This window comes from Tripterygium wilfordii, chromosome 20, assembly GCF_013401445.1.
Source record: "Tripterygium wilfordii isolate XIE 37 chromosome 20, ASM1340144v1, whole genome shotgun sequence".
Taxonomy (NCBI): domain Eukaryota; kingdom Viridiplantae; phylum Streptophyta; class Magnoliopsida; order Celastrales; family Celastraceae; genus Tripterygium; species Tripterygium wilfordii.
The window spans coordinates 8,242,313-8,268,462 of NC_052251.1; the positions used below are offsets into that span (position 1 = coordinate 8,242,313).

At 35.0% G+C, this 26,150-nt stretch overlaps 1 protein-coding gene across 2 annotated transcripts; it reads left to right on the forward strand.

The window, feature by feature from the left end:
* Positions 1 to 19,155: 19,155 nt before the first annotated feature.
* LOC119987496 lies at positions 19,156 to 20,309 on the forward strand. 2 transcript variants are annotated; one of them, XM_038832419.1, is made up of 3 exons: positions 19,156 to 19,535; positions 19,619 to 19,725; positions 19,915 to 20,309. In XM_038832419.1, the coding sequence occupies exons 1-3, from the start codon at positions 19,256 to 19,258 to the stop codon at positions 20,029 to 20,031; spliced, it is 504 nt and encodes a 167-aa protein (XP_038688347.1). In that variant the 5' UTR covers positions 19,156 to 19,255; the 3' UTR covers positions 20,032 to 20,309. The 2 variants fall into 2 exon arrangements, with proteins under 2 accessions (XP_038688347.1, XP_038688348.1); XM_038832420.1 differs by having other exon boundaries at positions 19,622 to 19,725.
* The last annotated feature ends 5,841 nt before the right edge of the window (positions 20,310 to 26,150 follow it).

A 26,150-nucleotide genomic window follows, 5' to 3' on the forward strand; every position in this document is an offset into this window, starting at 1 on the left:
TTAAAGAGTCATACATTTGATTTAACCTATTTCAAAGTCATATTTTGAATCATATTTATACGTTATAGTTCATCAAACTACCTACGAAATTTACATATGCCAAAAAAGTCTATAGCTCATTGTCATAATAAAGCCTTTAATTTTAACAACGTGTTATTATGGTATTTAAAATTAGTAGTGAAATGGTTCATCAATCAAATTCCACAACTTTAAGGCCAAGCCATGTAGTAGAGCCCAACGGGCTCTATCAATCCAATGTTAGACCTCATAATGGATGATTTAGGGATCCATCTTCCTCGTACAAATTAGCTAGTATTATTATCGAGGAATCAACTCCTAGCCTAACACTAAAATAAGAGTCTTCCCTCTCTGAAGATTATGAGTTTGAACTCGTATATGACAATGCCGCTATCAAGCTATTTGAAGAGCGTAAGTGATCCAACTACCTAAAATTTACATATGCCAAAAAATATATAGTTAATTGTCATGAAAAAGAAGCCCTTAATTTTAACAACCTTAATTTAAACATTTTTTGTATAATCACTTAACTTAAATCATTTTCTTAACTGCCTATGGGTTTTAATTTTTCTATGAGAAATAAATAACCCATCAAAACAAGCCCACAACTTTAAGACAAAGTCATGTTCGTAAAAGCCTAACAGCCCAATGGAGTTTATTGCATCTGTTCATTTCAATACGCCACTCGATTGGTTTAAGACGTGGTACATGAGTACATCGACTAGTCAATGTGATTACAAATTTTGCAAGAGTTTGCGAATATTAAAAAGGGATTAGCAATAGCCCTGTGGTCAAGCACTGAGTTTTCGATGTAATAGTTTTGTGCGTACAAGCTTGACGATCCGAGTTTAAACTCGTATCGGATGTTTAAAGAACAAACTTGTATGGTATCATTTTCGTTTAAAAAAAAAAGAGTTATGGAAAAAGCCTCATTGTTGGGAGGATATAACTCTTTCTCTTGTAAATATTAGTGACATTTCTATGAATTAGCGACTCACTAGGAGAAAAGGTATTACACACTTTACCCCTAACAGAAGACAACAAATCTAATATTAAGATTAATATGGGATACAATAGCATATATGTTTATTTGTATGGGATGAAATGTAATCTAATGACCAGCCAGTTTGAATTGGAAGAGGAACCATTTATCAACCCTGATCACGCCACTATTGTAATCATAGAATGCTAGTTTTAAACTAACACCATTATTTGTACTTGTAGTCTCATATATGAATCTTTATTAAGATCATTCTTGTCTATTGTTAGATATTTGTTCAACAAAATACTTTGGGGAATGTGTTTTGCTGATGTGTTTGAGCCAACAAAATGTATTGGTACAATGATGTAAATTTGCTGGCTTGATTTTTTGATGTAATAAAGGTGGAGCTCAATATTGATTTTTGTGTAATTGTTTTAGAGTGGTAAATGAAGTGGGCCCCAAATGAAGCCAACTGCCAACAAAATGCATTGGGATATGTGTTTTGTTGATGTGGTTGGACCAACAAAATATATTGGTACAATGACATAAATTTGTTGACTTCATTTTTGTGTGATAGATGTGGGACACAATATTAATTATAGTATAAAAGGTGTGTGTATGTGTTGTGGGGCCCATCTGAGAGCAAACATCATGCCCACATCCATGTCACAATAAAATTAAGCCAACGTATTGGCATTGTTGGAGCATGTAAATTTTTAATGGCCCATTAGAATACTACTTTTTTGAAACCCATGACCCAACAAATAACAACCATTGTGGTTAACCTAATTTCTGGGAGTGGTGGCCCACGATTTGTGAAGCTTCCTTGTCCTTTATTAATGGGATTTTTGGGGAGTAAGATAGTGTTTATGTTTGCCAGTGCGTTTGCACTGCGTTCAATTGCACCTCACCTCACCGCACCATAGTTTTTTGTGACAAGTCAAACGCTTTTACAGCAGAACTAACCTCACCTCATAGCACCACACCTCACCTCACTGCAAATATATGTTGAATTGTCTCACATAATCAAATTAGGTCAATTATTTTATTTTAGATTAATATACAATGTAAACATTAAGTGATTTTATGTTAATATTATTAGTCATCTAATATAACCGTAATTTAGATTCGTCAAACGCACCTCACAGCACCGCACCACAATTTTAAAAGTGATGCGCCAAGCAGCTTTTGCGTTCCAACTCACCTCACAGCACCACAATTTTATAACTCACATCACCGCACAACACTTCACAGCAGTTGACAGCACTCCCAAACAGGCTCAATAGCTTTCTCCTTCGTTTTGTCTTTACTAACAGTTCCAAGCTTTCTTGGAAATACTTCTTTCCATCCGTGTGTCCTTTATTCTTCTATCTTCGTGTCTCATTTGAGAGAGAGTATCATTCGATTCTTGATTCGTCATTACGTTAATGATATACTTACATTAACGTGTTACCAAGGAGGTCTGGAAGGTGAAATTATTGGGACTACAAGTACAAAAACAGGACAATTAATCACTTTAAGGTCAGAGGTGAATACCTCGACTTGGTTTGTTTTTCATTCTCGGATTTTGTTTTGATTTAGTTATGTTTATTGTGTGAACGTTGCTGACGTGTTTATTTTCTTAAGCACATAAAACAGGTTATTTGATACACCAGATCCAACATACCCATCCAACACAAATATGGTAGAGTGATCAAGGTTCTTATTATCTTATATATATATATAACACAGAGTATTTCCTACATTTTCTTTAATTATCTTTAGTACTTCCAATGAAAAAGGGGATGATTTACTAATTTGTACACTAAATACACACATTTGGAAGCACCTAATCTCCTATCTCTAGATGTATAATATATATATATGTACCTAATTGAGATGAATAGAGACAAAAGTCACAAGAACCCTAGAAACCCTCTACGTTGTTTGGTGGGGGGAGACTATTAGAATTGCTAAATCACAAATGACAATAGTTATTGTGGCAATGTGGACCTACAATATATATGTACCTAATGTTTTGCTTATACTTCTTGCCCACTTTGATTCAATGATACCCAATAGTTATATCATACAAATCAAGCACAAAACCATTAATCATATACATAGTATGATTACTGAATAAGAGAATGATTTGGATGCAGCCACATAAGCTTTTAGGAAAACTCTATGATTGCCATGTGGATTAGTGGAAAAGATTAATTTTTATTTATTCAAGTTATACACAAACACACAAATAACATGTATTAATTATTGATTTAGTTAGAACAAATTAAATCATGCATAACCATTACAGAATGATTCCAATTTAATGATTTCTTTCCTATTTCAATTTATCAATTAATTTGTGTCATTAAAGTATCATGCACAACCATTAGAGAATGATTCTAATTTAACAATTTCTTTCCCATTTCAATTGATCAATTGATTTGTATCATTAAAGTTGATTTTGTTTTCCTTTCACACTTAATTACTAAACGGCTACCATATAATTTAATCCATTAATTGGGCTATTATTCCATACATAACCTCACTCATTTCATTAATGTTGATTTTATTTTTCTTTCACACTTAATTGCTAAACGTTACCATATAATTAAATCCATTAATTGGGTCATTATTCCATACACATTCTCACTCATGTCTTCCATGTTTTCATAAACGTTTATCAAAACATAAAAACGTTTTATTTGATGTCTTCCATGTTTTCGGCTATTTAATTCATGTCTTCCACGTTTGATAGATCAACCCCATTTGTAACTGTTAATTCTCAAAAGTAGTGCAACTAGAAAGAAATGCAAGAGAAGGTCTCCCATTAAATTCTCAGAGGTTATAATTTGTCAAACTACCTAAGAAATTTACATATGCCAAAAAAGTCTACAGCTCATTGTCATAATAAAGCCATTAATTTTAACGTCGTGTTATTATGGTATTTAAAATTAGTAGTGAAATGGTCCATCAATCAAATTCCACAACCTTAAGGCCAAGCCATGTAGTAGAGCCCAAGGTGCCCTATCAATCGAATGTTAGACCTCATAGAGGATGATTTAGGGATCCATCTTCCTCGTACAAATTAACTAATATTATTATCGATTAATCAACTCCTAGCCTAACACTAAAATAAAAGTCTTCCCTCTCTGAAGATTATGAGTTTGAACTCGTATATGACAATGCCGCTATCAAGCTCTTTGAAGAGGGTAAGTGATCCAACTACCTAAAATTTAGATATGTCGAAAAATCTATAGTTAATTGTCATGAAAAAGAAGCCCTTAATTTTAACAACCTTAATTTAAACATTTTTTGTATAATCACTTAACTTAAATCATTTTCTTAACTGCCTATGGGTTTTTAATTTTTCTATGAGAAATAAATAACCCATCGAACCAAGCCCACAACTTTGAGGCAAAGTCATGTTTGCAAACGCCTAACAGCCCAATGGAGTCTATTATGTTCATTTCAATAACCCACTTGATTGGTTTAAGACATGGTGATGAGTACATTGACTATTCAATGTGATCACAGATTTTGCAAGAGTTTGCGAATACTGAAAAGGGATTAGCAATATCCTTGTGGTCAAACACTGAGTTTTTGATGGAATAGTTTGATGTGTACAAGCTTGGCGATCCAAGTTTAAACTCATATCGGACGTTTAAAGAACAAACTTGTATGGTATCATTTTTGTTTACTAAAAAAATGAGTTCTGGAAAAGCATCATTGTGTTGGGAGGAGATAACTCTCTCTTGTAAATATTAGTGACCTTTCTATGAATTAGTGACTCACTAGGAAAAAAGGTATTACACACTTTACCCCTAACAGAAGACAACATATCTAATATTAAAAGATTAATATGGGATACAATAGCATATATGTTTATTTGTATGGGATGAAATGTAGTAATCTAATGACCAGCCAATTTGAATTGGAAGAGGAACCATTTATGAGCCCTGATCACACCACTATTGTAAATTTGTAATCATAGAATGCTAGTCTTAAACTAACACCATTATTTGTACTTGTAATCTCATATATGAATCTTTATTAAGATCATTCGTGTCTATTGTTAGATATTTGTTCAACAAAATGCATTGGGAATGTGTTTTGCTGATGTGGTTGGGTAATATGATGATGTGGCTACAATGGTGTAAATTTGTTGGCTTGATTTTTGGTGTAATAAATGTGGAACCCAGTATTGATTTTTGTGTGATTGTTAGAGCACTTGTAATGGTGCAAGTGCTCTTGGGCCAACAAAAATTAATATTGGGTCCCACCTCTATTACACAAAAAGTCAAGTCAAACACGTCTCTTAATACAACTACATCAACAAAACACAAATTTCTATACATTATTCCTTCCCACCCAACATGAAGGCCAATAATATCCCATGTCTCCATGTTGTTGACAACAAAACTACACTAAAACATCATCTCTCAATACAACCACATCAGCAAAACACGTCTCATAATACAGCCACATCAGTAAAAAAATACAATCCCATACAATTTTGTTGACCCAACAAAACTTGTACCATTGCAAGTGCTCTTAGAGTGGTAAATGAAGTGGGCCCCAAATAAAGCCAACAAGGGGGCCAACAAAATGTATTGGGATGATGGGATATGTATTTTGTTGATGTGGCTGAGCCAACAAAATATATTGATACAATGGTATAAATTTGCTGACTTGATTTTTGTCTAATAGAGGTGATATCCAATATTAATTTTAGTGTAAGGTGTGTGTATATGTGTTGTGGGGCCCATCTAAAAGCAAACATCATGCCCACATCCATGCCATAGTAAAATTAGGCCAACATATTGACATTGTTGGAGTATGTAAATTTTTAATCGCCCATTAGAATACCACTTTTTGAAACTCATGCCCCAACAAATAACAACTATTGTGGTCGACCTGATTTCTAGGAGTGGTGGCCCACGATTTGTGGAGCTTCCTTGAATCCTTGTCCTTTATTAATGCGATTTTCGGATGGGAGTAAGATAGTAGCTTTCTCCTTCGTTTTGTCTTTACTGACAGTTCCAAGCTTTCTTGGAAATTCTTCTTTCCATCCATGTGTCCTTTATTCTTCTATCTTTGTGTCTCATCTGAGAGAGGGTATCATTCGATTCTTGGTTCGTCGTTATGCTAACGATGTACTTACTTTAACGTGTTACCAAGGAGGTTTGGGAGGTGAAATTACTGGGACTGCAAGCACAGAGGAGTGACAATTAATCACTTTAAGGTCAGAGGTGAATACCTCGACTTGGTTTGTTTTCCATTCTCAGATTTTGTATTCGATTTAGTTATGTTTATTGTGTGAACGTTGCTAACATGTTTGTTTTCTTAAGCACAGAAAACATGTTATTTGATACATCGGATCCAACATACCCATCCAACAAATATGGTAGAGTGATCAAGGTTCATATATATATATAACACAGAGTATTCCCTACATTTTCTTTGATTATCTTTAGTACTTCCAATGAAAAAGGGGATGATTTACTAATTTGTAGACTAAAAACACACATTTGGAAGCACCTAATCTCCTCTCTCTAGATGTATGATATATATATGTACCTAATTGAGATGAATAGAGACAAAAGTCACAAGAACCCTAGAAGCCCTCTACGTTGTTTGGTGGGGGGAGACTATTAGAATTGCTAAATCACAAATGAAAATAGTTATTGTGGCAATGTGGACCTACAATATGTACCTAATGTTTTGCTTATACTTCTTGCCCACTTTGATTCAATGATACCCAATAGTTATATCATACAAATCAAGCACAAAACCACTAATTTTTTCATAGGGTGAATGAATGCTTTTTGGTGGTAGTCCCAATCACAACCACATTTTTTTTTTTTTTTATGTTGGGAGGATGGTATGAAGCTCATTCAAGGTGGGCAGCAATAATACCAAACTCTTTTATTTGACATGTTTCCAAAGGATTTTTGTTGCATTTATTTAATGGGTAAAAAGTAGAGTTTCTTTTAGAGTGTGCAAAAAAATCTCAACAATGCTCTCATGATTGTGTCCAAAGTATCCTCAATGGGATTCTTTGAAATAAAGTGGACTATTTTTTTTTCACGGGATAAGTACCAAGGAAGCCCCTGAACTACCAAAAACAGACCAGTTGAGCCCCTTACCTTTTTTTCGTGCCAAAACAGCCCCTCACCTTACAGATATGGTTCACGTTAGCCCTTTCTCCATATTGCCGTTAAAATGGTCTGATGTGGAATTTATTATCTGACATGTCTTTAATTTTTTTAAAAATTAGAAATACGAAAATACATGCGAAGTGGTTAACATGGCTTCGTATAGATGACATAAAGACTGAGATGAAAGATACGTTATACTCCATTGTCTCAATTCTAGGGTTCTTGATAGCCTCTCATCACTGCCACTCTCTGAAGGTACGATTCCTATTTCGATTACTGTTTCTATTGTTGATTTTGATTCTGCAAGGCACGATTTTGGGTCTCTCTCATGTGTTTTGACCTTTGATTTCTTGTTTGGTTTCATCTTTGGGTGTCGATTTTTCGTCTTTGGGTATCGATTTTCAATTTCCTGTTCGATTTCGTGTCTGGTTTCATTTTTGGGTATCATTCGTGTTCGATTCGATCTATATTATCTTCAATGTTCTGTTTAGGCCTACGATTAGATACAAGCTTCTTATTTCATGTTTACCTTAATTTCAGCATTGATCTGTCATACCCGTGATGGTGAAACGGAAGGCCAGAGCTATTAGGACAAATAGACAGTATGTTGTTGCCACAGACAGTAAGAATAGCAGTGCTGAAGAGTTTGAGGAAGAAGTTCTCCCTGGGGACGATTCTTCTGAGGATGATGAGGAGGTCATCGCTGCGAGAGAGAAAGTGTTGAATTACAGCAGAGGATGAAAGTCTGTCGCTCTTTTACAAGAAAGTGATGCTGATGAGAACAATGTGGTGAATCAGAATGATGCTACAAATAAGGATGTTGGGGTTGGGGATGGTAAGGATGTTGGGGTTGGGGATGGTGAGGATTCTGGGTTTGAGTCTGGTGAGGATGCAACTGTTGGTGAGACTAGTGAAGCTGAACAAACTGGGGATGACTCTGATGGTCCATGCAGTGAGTATTATGATTCTTCTGATCCTGGCAGCTATAGGGATAGCACTGATGAGGACCCTGAGTTGAAAGAAGATGCAAAGAGGAAGAAGAGTAGATATACAACATTCAAAAAGGGAAAAGGTATACCTTCCTTTGAGCTTGGAATGTTATTTAACAGTAATGCAGAGTTTAAAGTAGCTGTGTCCAATTATGCAATAATGACTATGGGCCACTCATCCACAAAAAAGTTCAACACAATGTGAATGAGAGTCATGTATGGGTTGCTGATTGGAATGGTGGAGGCAGCTATGAGGTAAGGTCTGGGAGGAGTCAATATGTAGTACGACTACGACATGTTGAGTGCACATGTGGGGCATGGCAACATTCTGGAATTCCTTGTCCCCATGCCATTCGTGCAATACACGACAATGGTGAGAAGCCTGAAGACTACATTAATCTTTGGTACAAGACTAATACATATTTAAGGGCATATCAAAAACCACTAGAGCCAATTCGAGGAGAGAATATGTGGCCAAAAAGTATGCAGGATGTTGTGGTTCTCCTCAACTAAGGAGAATGCCTGGTAGACCTAAGAAGAAGAGAAGGAGGGAACAACATGAGGTTACATTGAAGAACAAGCTGTCTAGGACAGGGATGTTGGTGACTTGTCGTGTTTGCAAAGGAAAAGGGCATAATGCAAGGAGCAAGAAATGTCCAGGTGTGAGAGCTACTGGTGTTTCCAGTAGCCAAATCACTGACCTCACAGCAGCTACTGGTGTTTCCAGCAGCCAAATCACTGACCTCACAACTGCTACTGCCAAAAATGCAACTGAGTTGGTGTAAAAAACTACTACATATGTTAGCCCATTTCAGAAAGACTGCAGACCTAAGAGCAAGCCTAGGAAGAGGACATTGCTAACAGGACTTGGGCTTTATATCAATCCTGACACTGGTCGGTCAATTCTCAATGTAAGTAAAAAATTTAACTTCCTTGTATTATGTTCTTAATAAAGTATGTGATCAAAACTAACGTTAAAACAAATTATATGTATTTTTTTAGCTGGAACTTCTATGGCTAGAGTCGTCAACCGTGGAAGTCAGAACTCGAAGAAGAAGTCTTCTCAACATGAAGGCAGTAGTGTTGGTGGCTCTTAAAGACTGAAGTGTCATGGACTGTGTTACCATGTTAACTATTCTCTGTTATGAATGTGTATTTTGATGTTCCATTTGATGGAATTTGGAAACTTGTTATTTGGTTGTTTGTTTTACTGCTGCTTTCAAAAATTGTTATTTTATATGTTTGTTTTGATGAAATTTGGAAACTTGTTATTTGATTGTTTGTGAATCCATCATCATTGCAGGTGTTTATGGTTTCTGTTATTGATAAGGTGTTGATTGACCCAATTTTTATTTAAAAATGGGCTTATTTGACCCATAATCACAAGAATAAGGGCCTTATACGTCCAAAAACTACTTCGACCAGTAAGAAAGTTTGATCAGGTCTACATATATGACTAAAGTAATTGATTACACGTGTCATTATATAATTGGCAAATTCCACGTTTATGCCACGTGGAATATCGTATAATTAATAAAAATTACATGTCATTACTTAACTGCCACGTAGCCACCATTTTAACGGCAATATGGAGAAAGGGCTAACGTGAACCATATCTGTAAGGTGAGGGGTTGTTTTGGCACAACAAAAAGGTAAGGGGCTCAACTGGTCTGTTTTTGGTAGTTCAGGGGCTTCCCTGATACTTATCCCTTTTTTTCACTGTCAAAGGTTTTGCCCACTAATTTTTTCCCCCTAACAATAATCGCATCATACAAATTTACCCAAAAGTACATTCAATGTGGGTCTAAACTTAGTTTGTTAGACCTGGACATACACAAATTTCTCACCCAACGACATGATAAATTGGGTCAAAGCCCTCTGCACACATGGCCACAAGGGCATTACGTTAGTCGAAATTGAACTCAGAATCTTCTGAGTCCATATGATTTCGTCCCAAAGAAATTGACCACTAAATTATCACCCAAGTGATTTTGCCCCACTAATCTCTTGGCTTTCAATAATATTAAGTAATTTGCACAAGTGAAACTTTTCTTCTTCTTCTTTTTTTTTGTTAAAAGAAAGTTTTCACATGTTGTATTAGCATACAAATAAGAGTTATAATCATGGAGTAAAACGTGAAATCATAATTTTTTTTTGAGTTTATTATTATATCAGATAATATTGAAGAATTTTGAACAAATCCTAATAAGTTATATGATCAGATAAACATAAATCCGCATAATATAATTCTATGCTTTCAATAACTTTATGATTATATATAAAGCATACATGTTTCATTCATGAGAAATCTTATTTGCACTCCATCAAATTACTAAGTTTACACCATTTTTTTTTAATTTTTTCCTTTTACATATATACCCATGTTTAGAATGATACCAAAACCCTTTATTAAAAATTAAAAATTAATATATTTATATATTGAATTAGAAAAATACTATGTTTACACCACAATTCTCTAAAGAAAAAAGTAGAGTTTATACGTCAAGAAACTTCGCAAAGCAAGATCGATTTCATTTGAAAGATGACGAGTTATAGAAGGATTATGAGCTATTTTTGTCATTTGAAGTCCAAGTGAGTGAGGTTTTCTTCTCCTCTCTGTTGAAGTTCGCTTGCAGTATTTCCTAAAAGCCGAATATTCTGCACTTGTCAAGCCATTTTCTCTGACCTAATCAATCTGTAAAGGCTTTTTCTTCCCTTCTTCTTTCTTTGAGGATAAATTTGAAGAAATCTTGAAGTTTGTTTGAGCAACATTTGGTTCCTCCAACTTTTGTTTTTGAAAATAACATTTCTGCGCAGGTTAATTTGCGGTGGATTGAAACGGATGGATGTGTTTGTCTAAATATGCTTGAATTGGTGAGGGTTATTGGTTTTGTTTTTACCAAGTAAATGACATTTTGGTCTATTCATTAAATTTTGGGTGTAAACTTATAAGGTTGGAGCAAACTTAGTGGTTTGATTGTGTGTAGATAAAATTTCTCCATTTAATATCATGCAGAGATGGCCCACGTATAAGACATATTCAATTTAAATATATAATAGGATAAATTCGTAAAAGTCATATATAAACATTAAGTCATGTTTAGTATCACTTTCAAAAATTATGAAAATAGAAATAGAAAATAGAAACATAAAAGTATGGCCACTTCATATGTGGTATTGACTTATCAAAAATGACAAAAAGCTCAAATTTCTGATAGTCCAAACAGCCCAAGTTTAGTTGGCAGTGCCATATCATTTGTCAAGCTGTACAATTTTTAAATTTCAAAAATCTCATATTAGGGTAAAGGAGGTGCGTGAATGGCGGCACCCACGGCTCCTTACTTTTTCTCTCTCCATCTCTCTTTTCGGTGGTTGTATCGGCCGGAAGATGGTGGAATAGAAGCACCCTGCTTCTGGAAGACTAAAAGCGGTGGTGGTTTCCTCCAACGACGTCAGGAATGGCCGGATCGAGCCAATTTATCCAGTAGAAACCCACGGTTTCTAGATGATTTTCTAAAAAAATACGCAGCTATCAACGGTGGGTGACAGCCGGGGTTTGCTCTTAGGGACCAGATACTCCTTTTGGGAGTGGTGATGATCGGAAAAGTGTCTCAATGTTGGAGATCCGTTGCCGACAATGAGGTTGCCACAGATTTGAACTGCTGTAGAGAGACTCTTTCAGTATTCTTCATCAATTTGGGGTTGTGTCTTGGTTCATTTGGACACCAATGGGATAATTAAATCTACTGATTAATATAAATGGAATATAGCTAGATCACTGGTTTATCTAGTGCTTTTGTGATAATACATCAAACGTACCCTTAGAAAATGGGTATGTCCATTGCATCAACTTCAACCCCTCTACTTTGGATTCAAAACAGCTAAAACATCAAAAGGATGGTTACTATATCATTTCAATAAACCCACAAACTAAATGGAAACAACATGATGATTCAAGAACATCTCTCTATCAACATGAGATTGGCACCATAACTGTATCTTGAATTACCCATTCCATAGATAAAAATCGATGGAATAATTAAATCATTCTTTTAAATTAATGGGATAACTAAAAACATTGGTTTATACAAATTGATTAACCAAATGTATGAATAAAAAAATCAATGCAATGACGTACTAATTCAATGGAATAACTATTTCGACCGTCGAAGGGCTGGAACTTGTAGAGCTCAACAAGGCAAGTTCAATGGTGGTGATGGTTCACGAAGAGGTGGCCTATGGTGATCAGATCGGACTCCAAAAGTTTCGGTTGGCCAGGGCTCAAGCTAAGATTTTGACGAAGTAGATGGCTGTTGGCGACAAATGAAGGTTGGGGGTGAGTCATGATGCTCCGGCGCTTCAGATTAGTAGCCCTCTGCTATGGTCAGACGATCAACCTTGGTTCTAATAATGAGGGGAAGAAAGAGGGAAATGAGACAGAAAAAAAAAAAAGAGAACGTGGGTGTGCGAGGGGAGGGGGGAGAGTGTGGGTATTTGTTTGAAATTTTCAAAATTTGTTTCATTTGTCTAGTCAGCAACTGAGTCACCCTGCCACCTAAATTTAGATTCTTTTGGGCTACCTTGTTTTGAGCTACTTAACATTATTATTGACTTATTAATAAAAGTGGTGCTGTGTTGGTTAGTAAGAGCATCCACAACAGCTCCTCTTAACATATTCTCTAAAATACAGTAAAATGAGTCATTTTACAGAATCACAAGTCAACAACACTCCACAACAGCTCCTCTAAACCATCTTCTACAACTTAAAATATTCATTTCTTCAATCACTTTTAAAATCTTTTATGTTTCATTTTTATCAATTACATTATACAGTAACAAATATATTTTTGAGTATCATTTTAAAATACAAATAATATATAAAATAACGGAAGCACTACATGTTCATAATTTTGATGTCCATAATTGTCCATACTCTACCATACTCTAGGTGGCATGAGGGGAAGTGTGGGGGACCATTTTGTATTAAGTGGTCCCCCAAACTTCTCCTCATGTCTCCTAGATTATAGACACCAAAATTATGGACACATATCATTTTGGATAAAATAAAGATAAAAAATATTAAATATATATTTCACAATATATTTTGATTTTTTCAATTTAGTCTAAAAGTTGACTCAAACGGCTATATTCTCAACACCCAATATTCCAATGGTCATATATCAACGACTACATTTCACAAGATATTCTAATAGCATATTCGAATGGACTAGAATATTCTAATGGCATATTGTAAAGGATCAGAATATTCTAAGTTATATTCCAAAGGATCAAAATATTCTAACGGCATATTCTAATGGTCAAAATTTCAAATGTTACTTTCCAACGGTCACATACTTTTACTATAAAAAAAACTAGTGTTTCTCAACTTCATTTTCATCTCTCTCAACTCTTCTTCATTATATTATATTTTCGCAATGAATTCTCTTTTTAAGCGTATACAAAAAATTTATGATGATTCATCCTCAAACTCGTCCTCTGAGGAGGAGTTTGAAGATCTTTTATTTTTGGAGTATGAAAGAAAACAATTCGAGCGAGGATCAACGTCACGTACCGATTCTCATCGATAACATTCGATTATTAATTGTAATCGACTACAAGGTCACATACGCATTTTCAACGATTATTTTGCAGAATCACCAGTCTATAATGATGCTATGTTTAGAAGGAGATTTCACATGAATCGAGCTCTATTTCTTCGCATTCAATCCACAATAGAAATGCGTGAACCATATTTGAGATCTCCCAACAACCGATGTTGAAATACTGTTAGCATTAAACCAAACTCGTGGATTTCTTGGGATGCTAGGAAGTATCGATTGTATGCATTGGAAGTGGAAAAATTGTCTGACTGCATGGAAAGGTATGTACACTGGACATTGTCATGAACCAACAATCATTTTAGAAGTTGTTGCATCATATGATCTATGAATATGACATGCATTTTTTGGACTACCAGGTCCTATAACGCATCAATGTGTTAGAACGATCCCTGTTTTTTCTGAACTAACTCAAGGGTGTGCCCCTAAGTTAATTATTCAATCAATGGTCAAAACTATACAATGGGATACGACCTAGCCAATGGTATATATCCTTCATGGACTACTTTCGTGAAATCAATCCCGCTGCCACAAACTATGAAGACCAAATATTTTGTAAGGTGTCAAGAAGGTGCCAAAAAAGACGTGAAACGTGCATTTGGAGTGCTACAATCTCGATTCGCAATTGTATGTAGACCTGTTCGTTATTTTGAGACTGAAACACTTAAAGAGATTACGCTTACATGTGTCATATTGCACAACATGATCATTGAAGATGAGCGACATTTACACCTTCAACCAAATATGTCTTTCATATATGATCAAATCGATGAATGTCCTCCACCAATAAAAGTGCCAGAAGAACATGCATATGAACTTCAGAATTTCATAGATCAACATTTTCAAATCAGAGATAGACAAGTTCATTCTCAGCTCCAAAGTGATCTTATCGAGCATTTATGGAATATTTATAGTAGCATATATGGTAGCATATATTGTGGTAGTATATATTGTGGTAGATTATATGATGTCTGAAATGCTGGTAGTGTTTGGTTGTAATTATGGTGGTAGCATAAAGCTGTTAAAATTGTAGTGACAAATTACTTACAGGGGTATTATGTATTTAAGTTGTAAGATATGTAAATAAATATTGAAGTAAATAATAAATAATTTATTAAATTAATAAATAATTTAAACCAATATTAATAATTATAATTAACATTTTCATATATTTTGTACATATAAATAGAAGTACTTATAATATTATACAATTAAATACAATTAAACTAGTGTAGTCCTAAATTTGAGAGGGTAATATGGTCAAGACAACAAAAAGGTAAAGATAATATGGGAAAGAAAAGTTGAATTGTGTCAAAATGGTCCAAATGACCACAATTTCGAAATGACAATAAAATTGTACCTGAAATGCTAGTTGCTAAATGGTTGTTTGGCAAGCAGGTAGCATTTATGCTACCAGGTAGCCTAAATGCTACTCAAAATGGTGTGCCAAACACACCTTTAAATAAAAAATAAAAGAAAATTATGAAAAGTAAAGAAATAACAATAACAAGGGATAATAGAAATAAAGAAACGGAAAAAATATTTCATGATTTTTTTGAGCACAAACTAAATAAAAAGAAAAATAAAGAAGTAAAATTGTATGTAATTCTCACGAACAAAGAGAGTAGAAAGAAATAAAGAAAGAAAAATAACAAAAACTCTATATATCCCTAACAATTCTTTTCATAATCGACCATAATAGTATTACGTTATCTAATTACATTGAATTTCGTTATTACATTGTCTAATTACATTGACTTTCGTTATTACGTTGTCTAATTACAATTGACTTTCATTATTACGTTGTCTAATTAAATGTTATGACTAAATTTGTTAGGGATATGTAGCGTTGTCAATAATTATGATTGCAGTTGTCATATGTGGGCCCATTCCAATATTTTGTACATTAAAAAAAGAGTAGCGGATCTACAATAGTCCGCTACACCAAGCGGACCATTGTAGATCCGCTAGTGTGAGTTCCTGTATTTTATAGGAACCGTTGGGAAGAAAATTTTCAACTTTTTTTGATATTGATCCTTTAAAATGGCAGATATGGTGAGTTTACAAGAGCCACTGTGGGCGCTCTAAGCCGGGGTGAAAACTCTAATAAATTATAAATAATTACTATTTTTTTAATAGTAATACTACTTGTACTTGAATTTTTTATGGACTTGTACTTGATTTGTACTTCCCGATGTAACAATTTATAATACAATCTTTCTATTTTATTTGTACATCCCCATATAAACGTTTGGATCCGATCAGTTACAATTTACAAGTGGTTATTATATTCAAACTTCAAATCTCACTTTTTTTTTTTATGACATGAAAATCTACTGTTATTATCCTTTAGGTGTGTACTTCGTAAAAACTCATGGGTTGCACATTAGCTCTATGCCACAAACCACGTTTGCCTGGTAAATGTATGATAATTTTGTCAACAAGCTCGTTAAGAATCAAACCCACAACCTCAAAAAAAGAAAGACTATCTCTTTACCATTTAGATTAGGAGTATATTATCTTGGGCACTACACATAATTAGGTTGGATAACTAAAGAAATTGGTCTATGGTTAGATGGTGTCATAAATATTAAGAGATACTTAATAATGTCTTATTGTCACTTAGTGTCTGTTTGGTGGGGCGGTCTCACAGGTGGAGACGCTCCACCAAACAGCATATATAAGTCAACAGTGCCTCTGACAAAACAAAAGCTTCATTTTAATGAAATAAATATAATATAATTTTCACCACTTATATGAGCTACCATCATCATAATGTGACTGAGCTAACTTCTTTGTGAGTGTAGAAAATTTGGACCTGGATTTGGGTCATCTGTGATGACTTGACCCGACGTCCTGGCTCATGTGACTCATTCTATATTTGAATTGGTTGAGCATCGTTACGGTGGTTACAAAATTAATGCGCAATCAAATGTATAAAAGAATATACATTCTGTGCGTAAACTAAAAAATACCACTTCAATCGCTGGGAAGACTGAAATTCCCGAGAAAATTGACATCCCATATTAGTCTGACATAACTCAACACCTGAATAGTACTGTGATTGGAGTACGAACTATGGGCACATTCATGCACAAACCGATACAGAATCCATAAAACAAAAAAAAGGGCAAATAAAAAGCCACATAACTACTTATATAGACAAATATAAAATACAAAAGTGGGAAGTGGTTAAGGGCAGTGTTTTGAAAACCGGACCGGACCGGCCGGTCGGACCGGTCCAACCGGTGACCGGCCACTTGTCCGGTCCGGTTGAGGTGCCAGAACCGGTGATTGGTGAACCGGGATATTTCCGGTTGAACCGGCCGGTTCTTCGGTTGAACCGGTCAGAACCGGACCGGTTTTGACCGGTTCGGTCATTTATTAATGTTAATAAAATATTTTTGAAATTTTGTTATTTGTAGGGTTTGAACTCATGACCTTTTGTTCATTAAAAAAGGTTTTAACCACTAGGCTATGAGATTTTCTTTGTTTAAAATGGTACTTTATTTGAATATATTGTATTTTTATGAAGTTTTCTTACATATTATATGCATATAATATAAATATATATATAAATAATTCATTACATTAAAACCGGTTCGAACCCGGTTTGAATCCCGGTTGAACCTTTGAACCGTGAACCGAAGATTTTTCCGGTTTGATGACCGGTCCGGTTTTAAGAACCTTGGTTAAGGGATCATGGGATGCTTAATTGTATGCGATATGATATGCATGATTTGGCATTACTTTAATTCTTGGGACCCAATAAATAAATTTTTAAAAATAAAAAATCACCAACCGAGCGTGGAAATTTAAAAATAAAAAATCACACATTTTTTTTTAAATATTGTAGAAATTACGCTCGTGGTTGGAATCGAATATTGAGCACGCAATAAAATGATTTTATTTATTTTCATGAGAGAATATTCAATGGTCTTGCTATGTCGTATCACATGTTGTTAATGTAGCATAATCAATAACATATTATTATATTTTTCTCTCGTAAATGTTATTTTTGGCCAATGACAAATAGACTATGTTACAACTCATTAATTAGCATTCCAAACGTTTCAAATTGACCACTAACTTTACTGAGTCATGCCATGGTCGGATTTTTTGATTCTTCGATCAATTAAAGTGCTGACATGGCATAAAAAGTCAAAAAAACTGTTTTTACATTGATATTTTCATAGGTGAAAATTTTGTATAAAAATTGTTGATGCATAAGATTTTTAGTATTTTTATGTCACATTAACACTTTGATTGACCGAACTAACAAAAAAACTAACCGTGACATGATTCAATAAAATAAGAAACCAATTTCAAATGTTTGGAACATCATAAACTTATTTGTAAGAGCAAATGCAATAAAACAATTTTGTTGGATCAACAAAAATATCACATTTATTACATAAAAAGTCAAGCCAAACATGTATCTCAATATAGTCACATCAGCAAAACAAATTATCCAATACCATCACATCAGTAAAACATAAATTCCTATACAGTATCCATTCCCACCCAATATGGAGGCCAACAACATTCCATGTCTTCATAGTATCTCCAATAAAACACACCAAAACACAAAATCTCAATACAACCACATCATTAAAACACGTCTCTCAATACAATCATATCAACAAAACATATTTTTCAATATAATCACATTAACAAAACATAAAATCTAATATATTTTTACTGACCCAACAAAATTTGACCATTGTGTTAGTTCAATGGCCAACGACAACATTTACTCCATTTTTTTTTTCCCCGATTTTTTACGAAGCAGTTGATCATAAAAAAGAGACCTCTCGCAAGCGACACGCACTTGTCTGCAGTTCTTACATGTGGAGTGTGGGAACCCGGCCTGTTCATGTGGCAGGTGGCAGCTTCACGTTTTCCTTCACACAAACTGAGTTGTGTTGCTTCGGTGGCCAAATATGAAACGTCTCATCACCACTCCAACGCATGCTTTCAACCTCCGGAAACCACATGATATTTTTCAGAGTTAATAGCAGTAGCAGATGTCATCAATTTACACATGGCTATGGTTCAAAACACCTTTTGTTCGTTTAAAATCGGATTCGGATTTGAACACATAAATCTGGTTCGATATTCTTGTCTGAAACCTAACCCAAATTAGATTATTATCCGAATTTAAATCAATTTAAATTTAATTAATTAATTGTATTCGAAATTCAATCCGCTTAAAGTCCGAACATTTAAATATTTTGTAATACATGATGTCGTTTGAGCCAAAACTATCCTAGAACTAAATTTTTGCCGTCAACCACAACTCACCGCATCATGCCACGTGACCACAATTATCTATACAAAATTACGAAACCACCCTCTCTTCTTGCATCGAGGACTGTATCCCCTTAAAATCAAATTAGAAGAAACAAAGGTTCAGAGGGGAAGCCATTGGATATAAAGAGAGAAATTGAACACATCAACTCTCCTCCTCCTCCTCCTCCATTTGTTTGGTCAAAGCAACAAACAATGGGGAATTGCCAAGCAATTGATGCTGCAACACTAGTCATACAACACCCAAATGGCAAGGTAGACAGATTTTACTGGCCTATCACTGCTATTGAGCTCATGAAGCTGAACCCAGGTCACTATGTGGCTCTTCTTCTCTCCACAGCCTTGTGTCCCTCTGCTGATCAATGCAGCAACACTACAATCAAACAAAACCCAGTTCGGGTAACCCGGATTAAGCTCCTCAGACCCACTGATACTCTTGTTCTTGGACAAGTTTATAAGCTCATCACCACCCAAGGTTTGTTAATTCTTTTGTTCTTTATTTATGGGGGTTTTTTGTAAGTCTGATTTGGGTTTGTGGGTCTCTGTGTATTGTATTAGAAGTGATGAAGGGCTTGTCTGCTAAGAAATTTGCAAAGATGAAGAAGACCCAGTCAGATTCTGCAGTGAAGGTTGAAACAAGAAGATCTGAACAGGAAGAAAATCAGGTGAGTTGGGTTCAACAGTCCACATCATTTTTGTAATTTTTATTCAAGAAAGTTGGTTGCAAGTGTTTGATTTGATAAATAAGAAATGGAACAGTTTTCTAGTTTCTGCTTGAAGTTGAAGAAATAAATTAATGGCTCCTCAGCTTTAGGTGGGTAGATCTTGATTATACAATACATTTATTCTTTCAGGTGACCAAACAGAGAAGAAGGACAACAAGGACAGCAAGCCCAGCTAACTCTGCCATTACTGCCAGATCAAGAACATGGCAACCCAAGCTACAAAGCATCTCTGAGGCTGGAAGCTGAGTCAATAAAATCTGTAAACTGTACTGGAGAGTCAGAGAAGTAGACACCCAAGTCCATGGCTATGGACTTCCCCATTGATTCAACGCAGACCATTGATGGAAGCAATCAATTTGCTTCAGGAACTAGCACAGCAGTGTACTGCAACACTGTATAGCTGAGGCTAATGTCTCCAAAGTAGCTAGTTCTAATTAAGTAATGTTCTGTTATTGAAACACAATTAACTTCCCCCATTTACATAGATCAAGGTGCTGGTTTGCACAACATTAATTTTCACTTCACCAAGTCTTTTCTCATAGCCTAATGATTTGTGGGTGTTTCTAGATTTTGTTTTCTGAAAAATTAATGACTCAAAACAGAGCTTAATGAAGTCCAAAGAAAATTTAGAAATGTTGATATTTTACACAATAAGTTTAAAAGAGAGTGGTTTGAAATAAAAAAAAAAGCTATGAGAAGTATATTTTTATCTTCACTACTCAATGGATTGTACAGATACTTATAACATTGGTACACTTTTTTTTTTGTTAGAGTATGGTACACATTTTGACTAAGGAATGGTAATGGTTATTATATAGGGTCCGTTTGATGCACCATATATTGTATTTTGACAATAAATTGTGTTTGTCAACCAAACAACAATATTCAACCCCAAAAACCATATATTGTATTTTGACAATAAATTGTGTTTGTCAACCAAACAACAATATTCAAGCCCAAAAACCGAGACAATTTGTTAACAATATATTGTCATTTTTCCAATTGTTCCATTTTGGACAATTTTGGGGCAATTTTGACTTTTCTCTCCAATATACCCCATTATTAATGAAGTTACATACCTACCCTTTCATCTCTTATTCTTTCACACCTCTCTTACCGACCCACTCTCCGACAACAATAATTCATCAATCCTCTCCACCTTGGCCCTTAACGTCACCAGCTCCTCACCGTCTCTTCTCTAAATATTTACTCCCAAACTTGCTATCACAACCTTCTCCACCCTCTACACATGCCGCCTAGAATATCTCCAATCTTTTCGGAGACTTCGTTGTGGATTTATCGAAGAAGATTAGGTCCAGAACGTAGAGGTTGAAGAGAGGACAAGAATTGGACCTGTTATCTCGTCGTCGTTTATGTTGATGGATTGGGATGTGAGGCCGGAGGTGGTGCAGCAGTGGCGGAGTAGCTGTAGACCGGGCATGGTAGTGCCATTTGATTTTGGGAGAGAGCACTAGTGGGCATGGAAGATATCATTTTTTATTATAATTATAAATTATAAATTATTTTATATTTATTTTAATCAATTACCAATTTATTCATAATACCACTGCATGTAATTTACTCAACAATTTTAACATCATATATGCTACCAATAAAAATACAATCAAACACTTACCAGCCAATAGTGCTAAATAGTCCATATAGTAATAGCCCACGTAGCCCAATCTCATGTGGCACATTGACTCATCATGTGACAGAATGACTCATCATGTGGCATGGCAATCTTATAATATCATTTTTTTTCTCTTTCTTAAACGAAATTTTAGAACGTTTTAACTCTCAAAATACATATTATATTTAGAAAAAAATTACATATTCAGAATCAGCGCATAAATCTTTTTTTAACAAGATCCATTGTCGATAGATTTTATCAGACGGATCTTAATTCCATTGTTTTTGGAAACAATGGAATTTCGAAAAGTATATTCTAGACTAAAAACAGTTGATTCTAGTTTAAAAAATATTTGCTTCTGGACTCAAAACAATGGATTCTGAACTTGTATTTCAAAAAAACAATGGACTCTGAACTGCGCTTTCAAAAAAACAATTGATTAACTGTGTTTTCAAAAAACAATGGATTATGTACTATTTTTTAAAAAAATAATGAATTTCGGCTCAGATCTATGTTTATTCTATGAATTAAAACAATTGAATAATTTATTCCTTTCAATTTTGTCTCAGACCAAAGATTTTTTCACTGTATTAAAACAATGAAATAATTGATTCTACTCAATTTCGTCCCAGAGCAATGCTTATTTCATTGACTTGAAATAGTGGAATAAGTAAATCATTATTTTTTACTTGAAATCCATTGAGATTTATTTAAATTGCATTGTTTATTCGTTTAACCACTTTAGTGTTGTTGTTATTTAACCTATCAACAACCTTATTCATCCATTAACATAATATCTTCATTATTAACCATCATATTGTAACTGAAATCTACAAAAAAATCATTGGGTTAATTATACTTTTCGTCACCGAAAGATAAGCGTTGTTCACTTTTATCATAGAAAGATTTTTTGTTACAAAGTCGTCATCCATTGATTCAAAATGAGACATTTAAGGGATTCAGTCAGATTTGCTACAGTAATGGGCAGGGTCAAAGCTGATTTGGCATATGGTCAAGTATTGTAACATTTGAAGTGTTGATGTGTATGCTTATTTGGCATCCAGCTCAAGACATGTCATTAAAATGAACTTAAAAAAAAATCCTAACATGCTACTCTCTCTCCTCGCTCTCCTCGCTCTCTCTCTCTCTCTCTCTCTCTCTCTCTCTCTCTCTCTCTCTCTCTCTCTCTCTCTCTCTCTCTCCTTATCTACAATTTCTCTCTCCTTGCCACCATTCGACACCTGCTCCGGACGTATCTCCATCTTCTCCGGCCAAATCTCTACAAAAATAAAGCACTCATATTATCATATTGTGCTAGCTAAAGCCTAGGACTCAAATAGGAGATGAATTAAACTCAGATTACGCTAAGGTGTCATGTCTGATAACCCACCACTACCATAAATCAAAAACCCTAACTTCAAATGTAAGATTGGAGTGGTTCAACTGCTCTCCAATTCCACCAACTGGTTCTTGTTGAAATCGAGCTGAAACTTCGACGACTTGTTGAAATCTTGCCTCTGCTCTGTGTGATGTATTCCAAGAACATTTGAAAACCCATCAATGGAGAGATCTTGAATAGATCGTGAAATACCCATCAATGGAGGCTCACATAGAAAGATCTTGAATATTGGGTCTTTAAGGCTCTTGAACAGATGTAATGGAAAAGTAAAAATATGGGAGTCAGAATAACAAAAATGGTGAGATGGGGGAGTTGAGCTTTTGAAGGAGGGAGTGGTGTCCGCTGAGGAAGAAGATGACAAAAGGGGAGGGGGTATGTTGAGAATTTTGGAGATTTATGTAGCAATATGTAAGGATTTATTTTTATTTTTTTTCCACACAAGCATATATTGACCAATGAGCTTTAATTTAATGCCATGTCAACGGAACCCCTGACCGAACCTAATGTCACGGCAGCAGAACTCTGATTGAATCCCTTAAATGTCTCATTTTGAATCAATGGATGACGACTTTGTAACAAAAAATCTTTAGGTGCTAAAAGTGAATGACGCACATCTTTCGGTGATGAAAAGTATAACTAATCCAAAAATCATTTATCAACACTCAAAAATCATTGAAATGAAATTAAAAACAAAAAAATAATTAAATCATTGTTTTAAATCATTGAAAAAATAGTGGAATGATATCAAATTAATTGAATAACTATCTGTCTAATATTCAAAACAATGAAATAACAATCTGTATCTGTATGCGATTAAAACCAATGGAATAACCATAAAAAACAATGGATTAACCATCTGTCTCAAATTAAAACTAGTGGAATAACCATTTGTCTCATATTAAAACCAATAGAATGACACCAAAATTAATAGATTCTGAAATAAAATCATCTATATATTCAGAACATGAAGGCAAAATAAAAAATAGACCTAGTTAATGGTCCAAAACTGGGTTACAACCGAGTCACAAATGAGTTTTAACTTTTCAATGACTATTTCAGTCATCTAAGGGCTGAAACATGTAGAGCTCATCAAGACAAGTTCAACGATGGTGGTGGTTAACGGAGGGGTGGCCTATGTTGGCCAAATTGGGCTCTAAAAGTTTCGTTAGCCGCAACTTCAAGGCGAGATTCCGACGAAATAGGCGGCTGTTAGCAGTAAACGAAGATTGAGGATGAGTCATGGTGATCCGGGGCTTCAGATTGGTAGGTTGATGGCGTAAATCGATGGCCGGATGGTCGCCGAAAAGAGGAGAGAAGGAGAAGAGAGAGGAGAGAAAGAGAAACGTGAGGATGAAAGAGAGGAGAGAGAGTATTTGTGTTTAATTTTCAAAATTCAAAATTTATCCACATAGGATTGTTGACTGGACATGCCACCTAGACTTGGACTGTAATGGGCTACCAAAGCCATGGGCTACATGTCATTTTTGCTTACCAGCATTTCAATAACCATATCTGCTACCATTTATTACAATCATTTATTATCTACCATATATGCTACTATCAAAATTATGCGCCAAACGGACCCTATATCATTTTATTACCAACCCCATGTTTGGCTGGTTTGAGAAGCATGGTAATATATGAAGGGTTAATTATACTTTTCATCACCTAAATATACGGGTTGTTCATTTTTAGCACTCAAAGATTTTTTGTTACAAAGTCATTACCTATTGATTTAATATGAGACATTTCGGTCATACGGGTAGATTAAACACTATTACGGTCAAGATACCTGCTGATGTGGCATTAAATCTACAATTATTGGTCAAAAATGCTTATTTGGCATGTGACGTTAATAAAAAATGAGTTAAATTTAAAAAAAAAAAAAGAACTCTGTAACTCTACCTCTCCTCTGTCATAGTCTCATGTCTCTCTCTCTAAAACCTAACTCTCTCTACCACCAGACCCAAATCAAGTGAAATTAGGGGTAACGATGCCACAAATCAGGTGAAATTTGGGTCAACATCTTGATGTAGCTGATGTTTTTCTTCACCAGCAATAGTCGTCTCGGAAGAGGAGCTCCATTTTCGAACTTCCTATGGCTTCTCCCGAAGTCCCCAAATCCACCATTACTATACCGCCACAGTGGAGGCAAGACGTTGCCGTGGAGACCCGCTCGAGTGTGTTGCATGATCCCCGCAATCGTCAAAGATCTCCTCTCTTTGTCTCTCTCAGGCGGATCTAGATTTATTTATTTTGTCACCTTTGGGGACATATGGCCCCTTGGGGTAGAGTTCAATTTGTTCTTGTCAAGAACAGAGAGCTGACGACGAAAGAGGTTGGGTTTGGGTTGGATTGCAGAGAAGATTGAAGAGGTTGGGCATATCATAACAAAGAGGAATGGGCATTTGAGGCTGGACGAAGATGATACCGGCCAACACCACTCTCTCTTATCACACACATGGCTGTAATTTATTTATTAATTTTTTTAAAGAAGTTTTAGACAGAGAAATGACATGTCATTCATTTATTAATTTTTTTAAGAAAACCAAATATCAAAGTCAGTAGGTTTTCCTGCCACATAAGCATTTGTTGACCATAATTTATTGACAAAATGTCACATAAGCAAGATTCCTGACCGATACAGTAGCAATTCTACCCAAGTACGTAAAAAGTGTCATTTTGGAAAAATGGGTGATGACTTTGTAACAAAAAATCTTTGGGTGCTAAAAGTGAACAATCATTATCTTTCGGTGATGAAAAGTATAATGAACCCTAGTATGAATGATCATTCCCTTGAAGTATGTAATGTTATGAAACTGGCAGACAAGTTCAAAAAGCGTTTGGACATGACCGGAGTTTATCTCTAAAGTTTGAGATTTATTTGAAGAAGATAACACGAGGAAGGATGTTCACAAGGAAAAAAAAGATTTTAGGTTGCACTGCAGTGTTTTATGAGGTTTGTTATGCTCAACTTTGATCCAAGGTGAATATTTGTGGAGTTTTTGACTCAAAGTTGAATTTTCGTTCAGATCAGATTGCCTTTTCTTGATAAAGGCTTGGCCCTGCTCTAGGAACCCATGGGCCTGAAGTTTTTTTTTAAGTTGCAAAATCATAATTTTATTAGATTTTGAGTTGGAATCCAAAACGAATTAGGATTTTTCTTCTCCTGTGTTTTGGGTAGCCTATAAGAGTTAAAGTTTGTGCAACTGTCTAAGGTGTCCGACAAATTCTTAGTGTCTAGGGAGTCCTATAGAGGAGTTTGAGGTATGAGAATCTAAAGAAAGAGATTTGTACGTTAGTTCTTGAGTTAAAGAGCATATCTCTTTTGTA